The 19,510-nt window shown below is 39.7% G+C and overlaps 1 protein-coding gene across 1 annotated transcript in view; it reads left to right on the forward strand.

Annotated features, from left to right (window-relative positions):
* The window catches only part of CPB2 (carboxypeptidase B2), a 56,990-nt gene that overhangs the window by 25,045 nt on the left and 12,435 nt on the right, over positions 1-19,510 (forward strand). Inside the window, exons 4-8 of the mRNA XM_024126007.2 lie at positions 644-752; positions 4,100-4,201; positions 6,499-6,603; positions 15,078-15,188; positions 17,908-18,001. Of these exons, the coding sequence (XP_023981775.1) occupies positions 644-752; positions 4,100-4,201; positions 6,499-6,603; positions 15,078-15,188; positions 17,908-18,001 (521 nt within the window). The remainder of the gene's footprint in view (positions 1-643; positions 753-4,099; positions 4,202-6,498; positions 6,604-15,077; positions 15,189-17,907; positions 18,002-19,510) is intronic.

Here is a 19,510-nt window from a genome sequence, read left to right on the forward strand (position 1 = left end):
GTCCCCCGCGACGGCAAAGGCCACAACAGTGAGAGGCCCGCGTACTGCAAAAAAAAAAAAAAAAAAAAATGTGATCCTTTGCAAGAGAAATTAAATGAGATCACTTTCCTGTACCTTCCCTATTCCTGTGCTCTTATTTCTCTAGAGATTTGACCAACTTTGGCCAGGCAGAACCTATACATGCATATATATACCTATACATGCATCTGGTGTAGGTCAGTGACTCACAGGAAAAAATAAAAAGAAAAGGCTTTCTGCTTCTCCTCGGTCCTTAACTGAAAACAGAATAATACAGTATTTCTCTGGATTGAAGAACATTGTCCATTAACCTGTATGTTCACATAAAACACACTAATGAGTCACAGTCGAGAAATGTTCATAATGTTGGAGAAGGGGTGAGATTTTGGAGGCCCTGAAAACATACCCCATAGGAGCCACTCTCCCTCCAATGCCCATGAGGCTCTACCCAGAGGGCTTGTGTATTTCAGCTTATCATAATGTTAGCTGGTGGTGTTTTCACCTTGTGCTTGTTAGATTTCTTAGTGACTTTTCCCCCTTGCTCACCTGTTGTGCCTGCAGTGGGCCATGCAGGAAAATCAGAGCCCTCTTTGGCAACCAGCTCATGCCCTGTTTCATAACCCAGGGTCTTGTTGGAAAATGTGGAAGATCTTATCCGGCAGCAGACTTCCAATGACACCATCAGCCCCCGGGCCTCCTCCTCCTACTATGAACAGTATCACTCACTAAATGAGGTAAGCTGTCACGTTTCTCTCCAAAATTCCTATTTTCGTTTAACGAGCATTGCCATTTCAGCCATGGGAAATTATTAGAGAATCATAATTGGTGGAAGACGGTGAAAAAAAAATCACAATTAGGTTGATTATACAGAAGTAATTCATCCTTTTGTAGATATCGTCCCTGGGAAGATTGCATCATATTTTGGAAATTGCCTCTAAGCAGCCTGTTTGTCCATAGCTAAGAGTATCTCTGTTAGGAGTAACACTGCATTCTAAGGAACAACAGGAAATTAAAAATAGGGTCTTTTTATTGAAACTGCCACAAAAAAGTTAACAGTCCAATTAATCATGTCTCCTTAGACCATTTTCCTAATTGTACTCTTACTGAATAATCGCCATATTATCTCACTGAATTAAAGGCATTTATTCACTTATATTTAGTACACAATAAGGTATTTAATTGCATTTTATTCCTTTCAGAAAGAACCTATTTAAGTAATAATAATAATGTTGATAATGCCTTTGTTTTAATATTTAAGAAATTGGTTTTTTTCCTATTAGTACTTATAGGTTCTGATTTTTCTAGAGGGAACCTAAACAAGACATCAATGCTCAGCTGGCCTCAGTAAGCTTTCATATCATACTCTAAGAGCCATTTCCCCATATTTGTTAGTTGAACCCCTTGGAGCACTTTCTTTTCAATATAATATACTCCAAGTAGTACAAATCCCTTGATACCTTCTATTCTTTCATAGGAGTATGCTGCTATATTCCTTAATACAAGTATTTTTATCATCTTTGGCTAGGTGCCCAGAGACTGTTAAGAACCATATCCATATTTTTAAGACATCTAAGGCTTAAGTAATACGAAAGTTTTCTATTGAATCTTCAAAAGCATCTGTTCTTTTCCAGTTAGTTAAACCCGAACTCAGTGTGCTTCTAGAATCGATGTACCTGGCTGGTTGACGGGGATCTTAAAATTGCAACCCTCCCCTTTCTCTCTCCTACCTTGCCTCTGTCTACTCCACCTAGACCACCTCCCTCCAGCCTCCTACATCAGCCCTGCATCAGCAAACTTGAGGTCCAGAGTGGAGAGGCTGGGTAGGCACAGTTTGCAAATGGACAACCTAACTGTGTCAATGCTGTGTTGGGTTTGGTGGGAAAAGTGGAATGCCTTAAACAGAGGGATTTAAAAACATTTTTCTGGGAATTCCCTGGCAGTCCAGTGGTTAGGACTCTGTGCTTTCACTGCCGAGGACCCACATTCAATGCCTGGTTGCAGAGCTAAGATCCCACAAGCCGCATGGTGTAGCCTAAATAAATAAATAAAGGATATGAACATTAAAAAAAAATTTTTTTCTGGTATATTTTAAATACTTTGTTCAGAGGGCTTATTTTTTTCTTACCCTCACCCCAGGAAAGAGTTGGAAAGACATGGGAGGAAAAAAGTATTAGTTTGCCATCAACTGTATTAGTCGGTCATAACAAAGTGACATATACTGAGTGGCTTAAACAACAGAAGTTTACTCTCTCACAGTTCTGGAGGCTGGAAGTCCAAGGTCAAGGTGTCAGCAGGGCTGGTTTCTTCTGAGGCCTCTGTCCTTGACCTGCAGATGGCTACCTCCCTGCTGTGTCCTCACACGGCCATTTCTCTGTGTGTGCACATCCCTGGCATCTCTCTGTCCGTACTAATCTCCACTTCTTATAAGAACACCAGTCAGGTTGGATTAGGGTCCACACCAACAGCCTCATTTCAACTTAATTACCTCTTTAAAGGCCCTAACTCCAAATGCAGTCACATTCTAAGGTACTGGAGGTTAAGGCTTCAACATATGCATTTGAGGGGAAACACCATTCATTTCATTACAATGACGTTCCAGAAAACAGTTTGGACCTCTCCTCGCTCCCACGCCTAATCCTTTCTAAGAGGTTTGTAGGAACCATGGCAATCTTGCTCCCCGGAAGTTCTGCCAAGTCCTTTCTTCCCCTTCAACACTGATCTCTCCTTCGGTCCTCACCACACGTTCACTTGAGGGGCAAGAGGGGTTTCTTTTGTCATTGACTCTCTCTAGGAAATTTTAAGTCATCCCCTGCAGGGGAGAAAAACAAATGACTTGATAAACATCACTTAAAACAAATGGCAAAAGAAGAGAGTTATTCAAAAGATGTGACCATCATTATGGCAGATTGTGAAATGAATAAAATTTTCCGTAAAGCTGCCTTTATATAACACAGCCTCCCTGTTGGAGGAAATCTACTGAACCATCAATGCTGTAACACAAAATAGTTTGATGTAATAGTTCTCTCAGGTGTATGCATGCCTTAGAGGAGTGACACAGTAAACAGAGGCCCAATGAGGAAATTCCTGATGGTTAAATTTCCGGCACCTCAGACACTGACAGCACTGGTACTTGTCAGCAGGTAGGCCTTCCAGGGGCATCTGAACTCTCGGCACAAGACAACCACTCCCACATACCACTCACCCTAGTTATGTTCCTCTAAGAGGATCCAAGGGTAAATGGTGCTCCCGTTCCCATCAGCTAGGATTGCTATTTGAAATTACCTCTAGAAAAGTTCCCAGAGATAAGGCCATGGGTTGGTCATTCCCACTGCAGAAGGCGTAAAATTTTAAAAATGGCCCCTGAGAAGTTGGTCTACATTGAAACATGGCCAGGCTCCATCATTCAATGCCTGCTTTCAGGTGGGCACTAGCCTAAAGTCAGACCCAGAAATTTTTGTTTTTTCTTTCTATTATCATCTTGACAGAATCGCAGACCACTAGACTTCCACCCAGGAGAGAGGTCCAGAATCAAACTCCTTCCCTGGGTAGAAGAGAAATTTTTTTTCTCCAGAGTGTTTTCCCCTTTGCTTCTCATCATTTCACAGATTTTGTTGTGAGTCCACGGGTCTTCAGTAAGAAATAATGGCACCTCGATTTATCCTGTTCAAAGACAGTGCCCAGGACTTCCTTAGGTTACTCTTGAAAAATGGATATTTAAAAAAAAAATCTCATATAGAAATGAACTCTTGAATGGTAAAGAGGATTTCATACACAGGCAGGGATTCAATGTGATGAGCCTTTAAAAATAACTTAAGGAGCGCTGCTTTGAAGATTATCTTTTCCTACTTTGTCGTAAGTTTCTTAGTACTTTTTCCCTAAACCTTGATATTTTTCAAAACTTTAGTTTTATTGATTTTTCTAAACAGAAGAAGAAACACCCTACCCCAAGTGTTTTAGTCCCTCATTCTCTCCACATACAAGTGTTTTCGAGGGATTGCCCTTCCTCGAAGAAGTGGTCTGTTTCCTTTGTCAAGAAAATGCTTTGAACTTGCTCTGTGACTGCTGGTTTCTGCTCTGATAGATCTATTCTTGGATAGAAGTTATGACTGAGAGGTATCCTGATATGGTTGAAAAAATCCACATTGGATCCTCATATGAGAAGTACCCACTTTATGTTTTAAAGGTATGTTGTGGGAAGAGTCATTGACCTTTCAACTTTGGGGGATGTGTTAATTCTCCAGCAGTGCTTGTTATTACTTGGATTTTTTTTTTGAGTTCTGGAAATATGTGTATTATAAGTGTTCCTCAACTTTAATATCCAGCTATTTAGGGATTGGTTATTACCTTTAAATTTTTTTCCTTCACTAATGTAGTGTTGGTCTAAGAGTATCAACTCTGTGACATAGATAAGCTATTTAACCTTCCTGGGCTTTAATGCCTCCCTTCATAAAATGAGGGGAGTGGTCTAGATTAAATTTCAAATCCTGTTTTATTAACACCACCACCGCTGACTGACTGACTTAGGCAAAAAAAAAAAAAAAGAGTAGGGGAATCTCTGATTGAACAAATATTGACATTGATACAGTTTTTAGAACCAAAGAAAGAGTTGAACAGCAAAACTTAGGAAAGGATAGGAACCAGGGGAATGCTGGGATTTTGGGCAGCAGGGCTGATATGATAGCTTTTGCTTCAGTCACCACCTGTCTGGTTCTTTATTTTCAGTTGAATAAATTGGCCTTAGTAAAGTCAGTGAATGTGGCCACAGGAAGAATATTGGGAGCCATGAAACCAAACTAATTCCTGCCTGTTAATTTCTAATACTGCAGTTCTGTTTTTTTAACCACTCTTTCCCCTAAAGAAAAAATAAAATAAAATAAATTAAAAAGAAGCTCTGGAAAAAAATTTAATCATTGGAAAAATACACCCGATTTAGGAACATTTAATTTATACTTAGTTTCCCAACATTATCTAAATTGTGATAGGTGGGCCTCTTCGATCATCCAAAGATAAGATTTTGACTCAGGATTTCTGGGTTTTCATCTATTCTGACAAGAACTTGCAGTGCAAACTCAAGGCAGCGTAGGAAAATTGGGTCCTCTTGGCAGCTGAGTTGGTCAACCAGACTGGTCCATGTAATCATGGCCTACCCACCCATGACATTTACTTTCGGCCGTGTTGTGTATACTCTTTGGAACTTGTGTTTCCGGGACCTAATGTACATGTTGGAAAACCATGCTTTCTGCGTGCATTACTCCCAATCGTACTCAACCAAGGATGTGCACATCATGTGAGTCTCTGGGATTCCTCCATCTTCCCAGTGTCAGGACCGGCACCAAGAGAATTTGCTCAGTACAGTAAAACAGAAGGTCGAGTAAGGCAACTAGTGCAGACAACTCAGGATTTTCTTTTACACTGAGTAGATTAAATCAGCTGGGTAGTTCTCCTCTTTGTACAGTTTGACCCATTGTGGCCAGAGCCATTTGACTTTCTCACTTGCCTTCTTATTGGATATCACTAGCTCCAGGTTAGTTAAGAAGAACCTCCCTGAGTGGAATAGATGGCAATTTAAAAATAGAACTCTCTCTTTTTCTTGTTTTGGAATTCCAACCCCACATATTTGTCTGATTTTGCAACACTCTTCTCCCTTCCCTCCATACTCTAAAATGTGTGTCTAACTAATGTTTAAAAGCAAATGAATTATGATTCATTTTGTTTGGAGGTGTTTTTGAGAATTCTTCTAAAGACATCAAAGCCTATCATGGAGGAAAGGTTGGGAGTTCTTATTCCAGAAAGCTGGCAGCTCCACTAGTCCCCCAGATGGTAAATCAGAATGAGGCCTCTGTCCCCAGACCTGTTGGTAATAAATTGGTGTAAAGCTAGATGTGTGCTTATTTTTGTGTGAAATAGGGAAATAATCTACACATTAAGAGTGTGCACCCGGGGAAAATGGTGAGGGAATCCAAGTTTATCTTGGACCACTGGCTTTCCTCTCCCTAGCCTTTCTCTGTCCCACCCCTCCCACAGAAAGCTGCACACCCAGCACATAACCACTTAATTCTAACTAGAGTGTGAAGGTATGGCCTGAAACACTAATTCTCTGGTGTCTACTTCTACACCCACCTCATGCAGCTCTGGTATCGCAAGGGGATTGTGAGGGAATAAAAAGAGCTTTACACAAGACGAAATCAACTATACTTCAATTAAAAAATTTAAACATTTAAAAAAATAAAAGTTAAAGAAAAAAGAGTTTTAAATCGAGTCCTGGCTTCAGGCCTCAGTCCCAACCCTCACCAGCTATGTGACCTTAGCTACTATCCTTTAATCACACCAGCTTTTAATTTCCCTTGCGAATTCTCAAAGGAATGCAGAGAATAATGCGTATTTCATAGATTTGCTAAAAGGATTAAGTAGAAGCACTATATATATGGAAGTTATTATCCTGAAGCCTCTTATTACTGTCTTTTGATTTTCTCTGTGCAGGTTTCTAGAAAAGAACAAAGGGCCAAAAATGCCATGTGGATTGACTGTGGAATCCATGCCAGAGAGTGGATCTCTCCTGCTTTCTGCTTGTGGTTCATAGACTCTGTAAGTATTCACATTCTCTTAAGCCAGAGTTTCCCAATATGTGGCCTAAGACCACTTGCATCAGAATCAACTGGCCTGTTTATTAGATGCATTTTCCCAGGTTACATCCTAGAATTCGTGACTTAAAATGTCTGGAGGTGAGACTTGGGTATCTACCGTCTTCACAATCTTCTCAGGTGACTTTTAAGCATATTAAGTTTGAGAACCAAGACTTTAAGCATTTAAATTACCCTAAAGATTGTCTGTCTTATCCTTTCTACATTTCTGGCTGGTGCTAAACACTGGAACATAATTAAGAAATAGTATGCCATTGTGGTATGTTTCCTAAGTAAAAGAAAGAACTGAAGCAATTATCGGAATTGAGTCCCAATGAATTTTTTTCTTTTGATTTGAATTATGCAGATATCTTTTGCCATATTCTGCCCTTAGAAATTGAACATAAAGCAACATTACAGAGCAGATCGTATTTTCCCATATATCATAATAGGGAATTTTGTCCCCGAAGAAGGCCTCGGCATCAAAAAATCCATATATGAGACAAAGAGTACACCATAAAAGTAAAAATTATAATGACTGTAAACCTCTGTAATAAATGAAAACCGTAAAAATTATGCTTCAGATCCTATAAAATGGGCATATATGTCCTCTACACTGATTCATACAAAGAGCTGTTGCCACTGGAAAAATAACTTGAAGTATGTGTCCTTCTGATAATGGTTTTTGTTGTCTCTGTATCCACACAAATGTCTCTGTATCTATCTGGACAAATAAATCTCTACCTACCTTTATTTGCCTTACCTAATCTCTTCCCACCAATGGAACTGCAGAATCCCCAAGCCTACTGAAAAGTTCCCAACCGCCAGACCCTAAACACAGCCATTTGATGATCTGGAACCTTCCCCAACCTGGATAGTTCTGTTCATTTTTAGATAATGAAGGGAGCAGCACTTAGTGGAGAGAGAAACATGCAAAGCGAGAGGGGAAGAATATTTCTTTTGCATTCTGTCACCGAACCTGAAAAGGACTGGAAAGAAACTCGGGTTCGTAGAGACTCTAATGCATATCGGTAAAGTTGTCCCTAGCTGCTGTCCCTCCTACCGTGACATCTCTTCCCTCCGGTTACATGTTACCCTCTCCCTCCACCCACTTGCTGAATCTTTGTAAGATTAAGTTTGTTATTCCACAAATATGATAAACTGCCGATGAGGTTCCTTTTTCTCCTCCAACTCTTGCCACAGTTCTGAATGAACGAAAAGTCCGTATGGGATGCGGGTCCCTAACAGCCGAGAAGCCTGCAGGCGGGGGCAGGGCACCGATGCCTCAGCCGATTGCCCCCGCCCCCCAGGCTGAGAGAAGGGGCTTCTGTCCGAGGATGCTGTCCTCCGGAACTGCCCCACCCCACCGAGCAGCCCCCTGCGTCCCCCAGCCCGGTCCCCCTTCGGCCTCCTTCAGCATCCGAGGCGGGCACGCGTGGCTCCGAGGGGACGCCACCCCGGCTGCGGCCATCGGGGGCTTCCCTACCGAAGCGGCTGCCGCCCGGCCACAAACCCATGTCCACGCTGCCCTGGGAGCCCCGGGACTGCCGGGTTAGGACGCTAGCAGCATTGGATGACTTTCTCAAAGAGGGCAGAGGAATTTTCCCTCCACGGGCCACAGGGGGGCAGGGCTGGGAGAAGAAATAGACTTGCACCTTAGCTCATGTAAATAATGATTTTCTAGCTCAAGAAGAGAATATTGGTGGAGTGGAAATGGTAGGTAAGAAGGGGGAGGAGGGCTTCCCTGGTGGCGCAGTGGTTGAGAGTCCGCCTGCCGATGCAGGGGATGCGGTTTCGTGCCCCGGTCCGGGAGGATCCCGCGTGCTGTGGAGCGGCTGGGCCCGTGAGCCGTGGCCGCTGAGCCTGCGCGTCCGGAGCCTGTGCTCCGCAACGGGAGAGGCCACAGCAGTGAGAGGCCCGAAAAAAAAAAAAAAAAGAATGGGGAGGAAATCTGAGTAAGCCAGTTGGCTTCTAAGCCAAAAGGATTCCTCTTTGTTTATCTTTGAGACAGTCCGACCCTGAGAATAGCTTTAAAAGGGAAATTAGTGCTGAGAGCGTCTTCAGGCAGCAGGCGCTCCGTAGCTACGGAGCACAGGGGATCGAGGCAGTTCCTGTCACCCGTTTGTACACAATAGGGCCGGGAGATTCAAGAGGATGTATGTGTATGGCTTCCTCATCCCACGTGGCTTTTCATGATTCTGGGTTCTGAACGACCCAGGACGTTCACTTCAGCCAGAACCACCGTTCTGTACCCGTGTGTCTCTGCTTTTAGACTTGGCTGGGCTGTCAGGCCCGATTCTTGGCTTAGGTTTCCAGAAGCCATCGGCAAACATACACACGCATGCTTGGAGCTGCCACATTTATCCCTTTGCCTGTAGCCTACTTTGGGGAAAAAAGTGCCTTACTGACTGTAGCCATCACAGTAGCCAGTGTATTTTGACAGGTGCCTATCCTTAAAAAAAAAAAAAAAAAAAAGTTCTCGTGTTTTTGTTTTTTTGTTTTTGTTTTTTAAATTGCTGGCCTACTCTGAAATCCCGGGCTGATCACCGGGCCATTGGATTTTTTCCATTATGTTCGTTACCATGTACTCAGACCTCTCTCTCTCTCTGTGTTACAGATTCTCGTCTTGGACTTTCTTTTATGATTATTATAATTTTTTTTTTTTTTTTTGCTTTAAAATGAGTGTGATGCCATATCCAGTCACTTTTATTCTCTCACCATGTACTCTGTAAGAGATGTGGGAGTTTATTTGGTCGGCATGCGAGCAAGTGCTAGAGTAGCATGATCAGTATACACGGGAGGCTTTTAGGAAGTATGGGAAAAAAAAATGTCGTTTTGGCCATGATGGTGACATGGTATAGTCAAGCTGCCTTTTCAGAGGTCCTATCTGTTCAGTGTTAAGTGATTTTTAAAAATAATAACCTGCTTTTCTGACTAGCTTAAAGATGGATTTGAAAATGGTTTTGGATGCAATTAGGTTATGCTATTTGGACAATAAACTCACCTTATAACATTGAATTGTTATAACATTGAATTGTTGTTCTTTCCTTTCCAACTTAACACTTTTCTTAGCTTTTTAAGGGCAATGCTAATTTCTAAAGTCATTTATTTTGGTTCCCCGTAACTGTGTATTTTTTGGTCCAAATAATCAGCGCTCAACATCCACTTCTTGTATTTGAAATTTAAATTAATGCCGCAGGTTCAGGCTGAAATGCAACTCTGGGGTCCAGAGAGGACTTAAACAGTGCTTACTACTGGGCTACTTTCTTGCCATTGGGGAAGGTCTGAATTATCCATCCATACTTAGAGATTGGAGAAAACTGGGACTTATAGCTCTTTGCTGTATTTCTAATTGTCACGAGAATAACAGTTTATTTCAAAATCTTCCATTCATAGTGTCTTACATGCCTTTATGTACTAATTTATTCTCTGTCGAATGGTTATCGGTTAATTTGTTGGCCGGCATTGTTGTTGTTGTCTAGGATTGCAAAAAAGACAAAGCTTCGGCATCCCCCAGGCAAAGAGAGCTGAGTAATCATCTGTCACAGGTCCAGCGGATAGGGATTAGTTGAGCCTTAATCTCCTGCCCTCGAAGTGCTCACTTGCTCTTGTGCTCTCCTCTGGCACCCTCCGTCCTCATCTTTCTTCTTGCTTTTTGTTTTAAAAAGTAAGACAGTAATTTCAATTATGTTACTTATCTTACTGGTGAGTCATTCCTTCAACAAATATTTATGTATTGTCTTTGTGTGTCAGGCATAATTTCTGTAGCGACCAGCCTCATGAAGAGTGATTCATTCACTAGATAGAAAAACCATAAGTGTAAATATATTTATAGAATACTGTGAAAACTCATCAGATAACGCATGCTTGGAGAGCCCCATGATACACAGATCAAAAATTAATAGTAAAGAATTAGATCCATGAACATGATCAACTTGGTTGAAAATGTTATTTTAAAAAATCATGTCTTTAAACAGTTGATATACTGTCAGAATTATGAGGCTTATAGAGTTCTAGAAGTTACGTTATTTCAGTGACATGATTAGATATCTAGATGGCCTACTTCTGAAGTATAAATAACTGGATAAATGTCAAATCTCAAAATCTTTTTATAAGTAACGTTTTACAAAGTAAATTAAGAACATTTCTTTGATTTCTCTGTATCTATGTAAGCCTATCCCCACCCCTGCCTTTTTTTATTGATGTATAGTTGATTTACAATGTTATGTTAGCTTCAGGTGTACAGCAAATAGATTCATATATATATATATATATATATATATATATATATATATATGTTCTTTTTCAAATTCTTTTCCCTCATAGATTATTAGAAAATATTGAGTATAGTTCCCTGTGCTCTACAGTAGGTTCCTGCTGGCTATCTATTTTATATATAGTAGTGTGTATATGTTAATCCCAAACCCCTAATTTATCCCTCCCCTCATTTCCCCTTTGGTAACCGTAAGTTTGTTTTCTATGTCTGTGTATGTAACCCTACGCTTAGTCCCCACATGCCTGAAGGAAACACAGGTTTGCCCAGTTACCAAGTACAACCCAATCTTTCCCTTAGCCAATCAGGAAAATAGCTCAGGTAGTGAGGGTTCTGCAACACTACCTGGCTAATCCATTCAGGTCGGTCTTCCATCGGGGTCCACTTCTCCTCTTACAGGCATTAAGAAGTCGCCTTATTGCATTTTCCCTCTATCCTTCCTTTTTCTGAGCCTCTCCCCTGAGATCATGGTCTCATCCTGCTGACGCTTCTCAGACTGTCACCAATTCCCACTTGCTCTGGACCCTCATCTTCTTGCATTGTGGCCCTGAACAGGCTCACCACCAGTCCAGATGGTGCCTTTGTGTAGAATCAAACAGCTAGCTATCCCTATGCAAAAGAATGAATTCAGACTCCTACCTCACACTCTATGCAAATATTAACGCAAAACTGGGTCAGACGCCTAAATTTAAAAACTAAAATTATAAAATTCTTAGAAGAAAACATAGAAGTAGTAAATCTTTGTAACTTTGGATTAGGCAATGAGTTATTAGATACGACACCAAAAGCACAAACAACCAAAGAGAAAAAGAGATAAATGGGACTTTACCAAAATTAAAAACCTTTGTGCTTTTCCAGAGACACTATCAAGAATGTTAAAAGACCACTCACAGAATGGGAGAAAATTTTTGCAAATCATATATATGATCAGGGACTCATATCCAAAATATATAAATAACTTTTACAAATAAACAGTAAGAAGACAAATAAAAGACAATTTTAAATGGGCAAAATAGGGCTTCCCTGGTGGCGCAGTGGTTGAGGGTCTGCCTGCCGATGCAGGGGATACGGGTTCGTGCCCCGGTCCGGGAGGATCCCACGTGCCGCGGAGCGGCTGGGCCCGTGAGCCACGGCCCCTGAGCCTGCGCGTCCGGAGCCTGTGCTCCGCGACGGGAGAGTCCACAACAGTGAGAAGCCCGTGTACCGCAAAAAAAAAAATTAAAAAAAAAATGGGCAAAATATCTGAAAGGACAATTCTCCACAGAAGATATACAAATAGCCAATAAGCATTATGAAAAGATGCTCAATATCATTAGTCATTAGGGAAATATGAATCAAAACCACAATGAGATACCACTTCATACCCACCAGGATGGCTAACATTTTAAAAAGACAGATAATAGCAAATATTGGTAAGAGTGTGGAAAAATTGGAACTCTCTTCTATTGCTGTTGGGATCATAAAATGGTGTAGACACTTTAGAAAACATTTTGGCAGTTCCTCAAAAGTTTAAGCATAGAGTTACCATTTGACCCTGCAATTCCACTCCTAGGTGTATAGCCAAGAGACTTGAACACGTATGTTTACAAATGTTCAAAGCAACATTATTCATAAGTCAAAAAGTGGAAACAATCCAAATGTCCATCAACTTATGAGTGGATAGATAAAATGTGGTATCTCCTTACAATGGAATACCATTCAGCAATGAAAAGGAATGAAGTACTGATTCATGCTACAACATGGATGAATCTTGAAAACATTATGCTAAGTGATAGAAGCCAGACACAAAAGGCCATCTATTTTATTATTCCACTTACATGAAATGTCCAGAATGGGCAGATCCACAGAGACAGAAAGTTGATTAGTGGTTGCCAGGCTGGGGGAAGAGGAGAAAGGAGAAGGGGGGTAATTCCTAATGGCTAAGGGGTTTTTGGGTTTTGATGTTGGTGGGCGGGGTGATAAAAATGTTCTACAATCAGATACTGGTGATGGTTGCATAACTGTGATATAAAATCCACTGAATTGTGCACTTAAAAATGGTGAATTTTCTGGCATGTGAATTATATCTCAATAAAGCTGTTAAAAGCTAGGCACCCCTTCTTCTGGGATTTCAGCTGCAACCACACATGAAGGTAGGGCTTGACACACAGAGTAGAGGCTATATTTCAGCCCTCACTCACCCATTCTATTTGGAGCCCTGCTTATGAGACAAGACATTCTCAGACTAACATTGATCATCTCTCAGAGACTAACTTTTTGCTGAAAGACTCCCATCCAACCATTGCTAAAGTAGGAAAGAAATAAAGATAGTGAAAAGGACAAAAAAACCAACCATAGCACATCTATTAAAATTTCAGCAAACATTATAGAAATAAAAATGATAAATGCTTTATTATTTGAAAGAAAATAAGATCTCCTAATCTTTTTTTTTCTGATAATGAATGCCACATTATTACTGAAAAATGACTCTAACATAAATTTACAAATTTGTAGCATAAAAATGTATTTAACTAGTTGCTCAGCTATTTAAAAGATTGCCTCTTTCATTTTATAAAATTACTTCCTTTTCATTAAGCTTTTGTTTCTGACCTATAGTAGATTAAAAAGTAACTTGTACTTTTGCTTTCCTTTCTCCCATATTTAATAAGTGGTTATCTATGGCAAATAATTTAAATTTGACTATTATGGTTGTTCTAGGAAAATATGGATATAATATTTTAAATATTTAAAGAAAAGATGGTAAAGTTTTAGCTATAGCAAAGGTAAGATTTAAAAGACATTTTTCTTGGATATTAACCCCTTATTGGTCATATCATTTGCAAATATTTTCTCACATTCAGTAGTTGGCTTCTGCTTTTGTCGATGGTTTCCTTTTTTTTTTGTGAACCACTATATTGTACACCTGTAACTTATATAAAATTGTACAGCAACTATACTTCAATTTTTAAAAAAGACATTTTCTTTTTATCAACAATGAAAAAATATTTAACAAAGTCTTTTGAGTAAAGTTTAAATCAACAACTAATTGTGAACTAATCCACAGATTAAAATGTAACAATGTTGCCACAAATGAAGAATTTATACCAAAGATTAGTCCTAGATGAAATGATCTAACTGGCTGAAATTTGGCTTTGTGGTTCTGCTACGTCTATATTTGGTCATTTTGGAGTGAACTTCTCAGTCGTTGGAATGTGGATGTCCTTGGATCATGTTAAAACATGTGACCCTAAGCTGGGTATGAGTCTAAAGCACAGAAGAGCAGTGTCAGATGATATCTGTTACGAAACTCATAGCCAGTACCTACGAAAAGCTACCACTGGCTTTAAAGCCAAATGATCTGATGCTTGGGAAACAAACTCGATTCTAGCAAAAATTTAACTCACAACTTATAAGGACAATGCAGAAAATATTATCTAGACATGTGTGGGAATAAGACAAGGTTAGTCTAAGATTTGATTGAGACGGATTATTGTGAAAAGAGTGGAAATATAGGTTTTTGTTTCCTTAAATCTTTGTAGTGGGCTTTAGGCTTTAATAAAGAATTCGTTTTGTTTCTTGAAGGAAGTTTTAGAAAATAGATGGTTGTATTTTCTGCCTCCATAAATAGGAAGACCAATTGTCCCATGTCCAGGGCATTTACCACCACTTAGCAACATAGTACCCTAAGTTCAAACTTTTCAAGGAATTAATACTCTTCCTGAAAGTTGAATTTGCAAATCTAAACATCTCAAAAATTTTTAGATAAAAAAATAGACTAAGTTTAGTGGATGTTAACTAGATGGATATTAACTAGACTTATTGTGGTGATGACTTCACTATGTAGACAAACTTTGAATCATTATATTATACACCTTAAATTAATACAGTTGACCCTTGAACATGCAGGGGTGAGGGGTGCCAACCCTCCCTACACTTGAAAATCCATGTATAACTTTACAGTCAGCCCTCCATATCCACAGTTCTGCATCTGTGGATTCAATGAGCTGCAGATCATGTAGTACTATAAAAATCTGAAAAAACTCTGCATACAAGTGGACCCACACAGTTCAAACCTGTGTTGTTCAAGTATTATATGTCAATTATATCTCAGTTAAAGAAGAAGACACAGACTAAGTTTAGAAGGACATAAAAGATATATCATCAAATATATTTGGTTTAATTTGTAGGTAACTCGTTTCCATGGGAAAGAAAATCTGCCTACCAGTCTTCTGAGGCACATGGATTTCTATGTTATGCCGGTGGTTAATGTGGATGGTTATGACTACACATGGAAAAAGGTAGGTGAAGGTAAAGAAAACAAAACGGGATACAGGATACATAGGCTGAATTATTTATAGAATCCTGGACCCTGGCATAATGGTTTTATTATGAAAAATTTTTAAAAATTCATTATGGAAAAGTTCAAACATATATGAGTGGGAATAATTGTATGGTAAACTCCTATGTACCCATCACACAGCCAATCAACTCATAGCCAATCTTTTTTCATCTATATCCCCAACTCCCTTCTATCTTACCCACATTATTTTGAAGCAAATCTCAGATACCATATCATTTCATCAATAAATATTTCAGTATTCCTCTCTAAAAGAGGTCTTAAGAAAATAATAGTACAATTATACCTAAAAATGAACAATAATTATTTACTAGCATAAGATTTCCAAGCAGTGTTTAAATTTCCAATTGTATCATAACTTTTTAAAAAGTTTATTTCTTTGGTTCAGGATCCAAATAAGGCTAATATATTGTGATTGGTTTATAGCTTTTATTTTTATTTTAATCTGTAGATTCTCTCTCCGTCTCTCTTTCTCTCTATTTCCTTGCAATTTTTTCATTGAAGAAAAGAGCTTCCTGTTCTCTGGATTTGCTAATTGCTTTGCCATGTTCCTTTGCCCGCTGTATTTTCTAAAACTTGATATTTGGATTCTAGAAGCTTTATAAGATTCAGGTTTGATGTTTCTGGCAAGACTACTTCACTGTGATAGTGTGTTCTCCCAACGGGAGGTGCACAATGTCTGGCTCTATCTCTTTTTGTGATGTTAGCTACCTTGATGCTCAGTGCCTACATCCATTCACTCTTACTAGGAATCGTTTGAATGGTATTTTGATTGTAAAATCATGAATTGCAAGAATTAGAACAGCATTCTAACCGAACGTGCATTGGAGCAGAATTGCATTCTAACCAATATGCGAATTTAATCCTAGTACCCTTTAACTCAGTCATGAACATAAGTAGGAATATCATGGTCCGTCTCATCTATACTAGAAACCATGACTATTTCTAATCCATCAACATCATGATTCATGTAAAATTGCTCAAGCAATATGAAGTACGGTCCTTTCTAATTTGATGAGGGGCACATAAAAACATAGTTGAACATATATGAAAAACCTACTTGAATAGCACATACAGACATTAAGGGGAATGAGAATAATCGCAGTGATTAGATACATAAGGAATTATACAGGAATTATTTTATGTAGACGGTAATTTAAGCAGAAGAGATAGGAATAGTGAAGGAGATTGATGAAGAAGTCATCTCAGGGAAGAGGAATAACTGTGAGCAAAAGTTTGTCCGTAGCAGTGAGCAAACCCTGAACTAAGTAAGTGAGAAATACCTAGTATAGTACCTAACACAAAATTGGTGTTCAATAAATGGTCACATTTGTAGGTTGCTATTACAATAAATTTATGCCTTCCCTGGAATCACAGTGGAATTCAGCCACCTTTTAGATATTCTTACTCCCCAACTGTCCTTTGTATCTTAACTCTGCCAATTAGTCCCTGAAGTATGAGAACTTGATTCCTCAGAACAACTCTTGCTACCAGAATCACAGGGCTGGGGTTGGAAGCAGACTGGGAGAAGTGTTGGTGGAATAGGGAAAAGTGTGCCCTGTCATCCCAACCCAGATCTTAAACAAAGTCTGTGCAACTGTTTACATGATCAAATTCCCAGATTACCCCAAGAACCCAATGGAGTATTTGCTTTACGTTTAAAAACCAGAGTTGAATCAGTACAATCAAAGGAGCCATCAGGCTAGAGGTGTCTGCACAGCTCTGCCTCCTATAGGTATTGGGTGTTGAATTCAATCTAAAGAGAGCATTGAAACTCATGACTCAACAATTTTGTATTATAATCATCAAGCTTGCTGAAAGACTTGATCTTAATTATTCCCACCACAAAAAAGAGATGATAATTTATGTGACATGATAGAGGTGCTATCCCCAAAATGGCAATCATATTACAATATGTAAATGTATCAAATCAACATGTTGAACACCTTAAATTTGTACAATGCTATATGTCAAATACATTTCAATTTAAAAAAAAACCTCATGACTCATAGTTTTAATTTGAGTTGAAACACCAAGTTATTTTACTTTTCGCAGAAGGAACTTAAAATGACAATGCATAAAATTAAAGGAAACAAGGCCAAATAAGAGGGCCAGTAAGCAGCCTAGCAAAACCAAATGAAATTTTTTTTTTTTTGTATAAGTCAAAGCTCATGAAATATCACCATTTCAGTTGATTCAAGTTTGAGTGAACCCAGCTGAGACCTGGATAGAACAGGGGCCATGCAAGAAGTACTGTGAAGACAGTGACAGGATAAGGAGATGGTGTTGAAGGAGAGAAACACAACACTGTCCACTTAGGCTTTAAAAGTCATGTCTTGGGCTTCCCTGGTGGCGCAGTGGTTGAGAGTCCGCCTGCCGATGCAGGGGACACGGGTTCGTGCCCCGGTCCGGGAAGATCCCACATGCGGCGCAATGCGGCGCAGCGGCTGGGCCCGTGGGCCATGGCCGCTGAGCCTGCGCGTCCGGAGCCTGTGCTCCGCAACGGGAGAGGCCACAGCAGTGAGGGGGCCTGTGCCCCGCAACGGGAGAGGCCACAGCAGTGAGAGGCCCGCGTACCCCAAAAAAAAAAAAAAAAAAAGTCGTGTCTTTCCTGAACTGCAAACATGGCTGCCCTGGTTACCTGTGTTTTGTTTATTTAGAATCGAATGTGGAGAAAGAACCGTTCTTTTCATGAAAACAATTCTTGCATCGGAACAGACCTGAACAGGAACTTTGCCTCCAAACACTGGTGTGGTAAGTTGTTTGCTTTATTTCTAGCAAATGTCTCTTCATTTAAAAGGTGGTATTCCTAAAAGCTTATTAATTCAAACTGATTAGAGGGGAGGCCTATCTGAATCAGAAGATAATTTAAATAAGAAACTTTTTGGTTAAACGTAGTGCTATGAAGTTTGACTCAAATCAGCAAAACACCCTTACCCTGTTCCTCCCTGCCATATCCAGACCTTTAAAAGAAGGAAGTTGGACTAGTTCTTTAAGGTCCCTTCTAGCTTCAGAATTCTAAAATTCGATTTCTCTGAAATCATAAGGAAGTGACCAGTAAATTTCCTACTTTCATAAACAAATAACATTCATTATGAGGATAGCAAAGGCTACGGTTGGGTGGGTACCTCTTATTTTCAATTGCTTTGGAAAATATTGACTTCTGTAGTGCTGCAAAACATTTTGTGGGGGTTTTTTTTCCCTTTGGCTTGTGGGATCTTAGTTCCCCAACCAGGGATTGAACCCATACCCCCTGCAGTGGAAGCGTGGAGTCCTAACCAATGGACCATCCTGGAATTCCCAGAACATTTTGTTTTGTATTCACTATTCACTTTCTTAAGTTCTTTCTTTCATGAATATCGTAAAGAGAAACTTGTGTCCAGCACTGTGGGAGCTCCTTGTTCCTTGATTCCAATGAGTTAAGACATTCAGTGAACACTGATTTAGGCATTTGGGGATATTTTCTGCTCTCAGGGAGGTAGGTGTTAGTTCACCACCCCCTCACTGTTTCATAGTTACTACATTTAAGAAACAACTACAAAGCAACACTGAACTTAATGACGAGCTGGAATCACTCATATTTTTGGTAGTGGAGCATGTGACGACAAGGGAGCACAGCTATTGAAACCACAGAAACATCCTCTTCCTCCCATTCCTTTACTCTACACAGTCCTAGGTACATGATCTTCTGTATTTCCTTTTAAAAAAAGAAGTGAAAATTCATGATTTTGAACATTTCATCATTATCCTAGAGTAGATATGAAAACTTTTCGGTACTTACCTTTTTTCTTCATTTCCTCCTTCCTCTAAGTCAGAAACGCCATGAGGGCAGGGACCATTACCTAGTGCAGTACCTGACACACTGAGGAGACTCTGAAAGCTCTTCAAATGAACACGTGCATGAAATTAGTTGTTTTAAGAGAGCTACAGATACAGTAAGTAAACAGAGGAAAGAACAGTTGATCCTGCCTCAGGCTCAAGGGAATCACTTAGTGGTTTCTTTGTAAGAGCCGTCGTTAAGATTGTTCAATAAAAGTGACCACTGAGCATTCTTTCATGTGTTTGTTGGCAATCTGTATATCTTCTTTGGAGATCATTAATCATTAGAGAAATGCAAATCAAAACTACAGTGAGATATCATCTCACACCGGTCAGAATGGCCATCATCAAAAAATCTAGAAACAATAAATGCTGGAGAGGGTGTGGAGAAAAGGGAACCCTCTTGCACTGTTGGTGGGAATGTAAATTGATACAGCCACTATG

This window comes from Physeter macrocephalus, chromosome 13, assembly GCF_002837175.3.
Source record: "Physeter macrocephalus isolate SW-GA chromosome 13, ASM283717v5, whole genome shotgun sequence".
In the NCBI taxonomy this organism is placed as follows: domain Eukaryota; kingdom Metazoa; phylum Chordata; class Mammalia; order Artiodactyla; family Physeteridae; genus Physeter; species Physeter macrocephalus.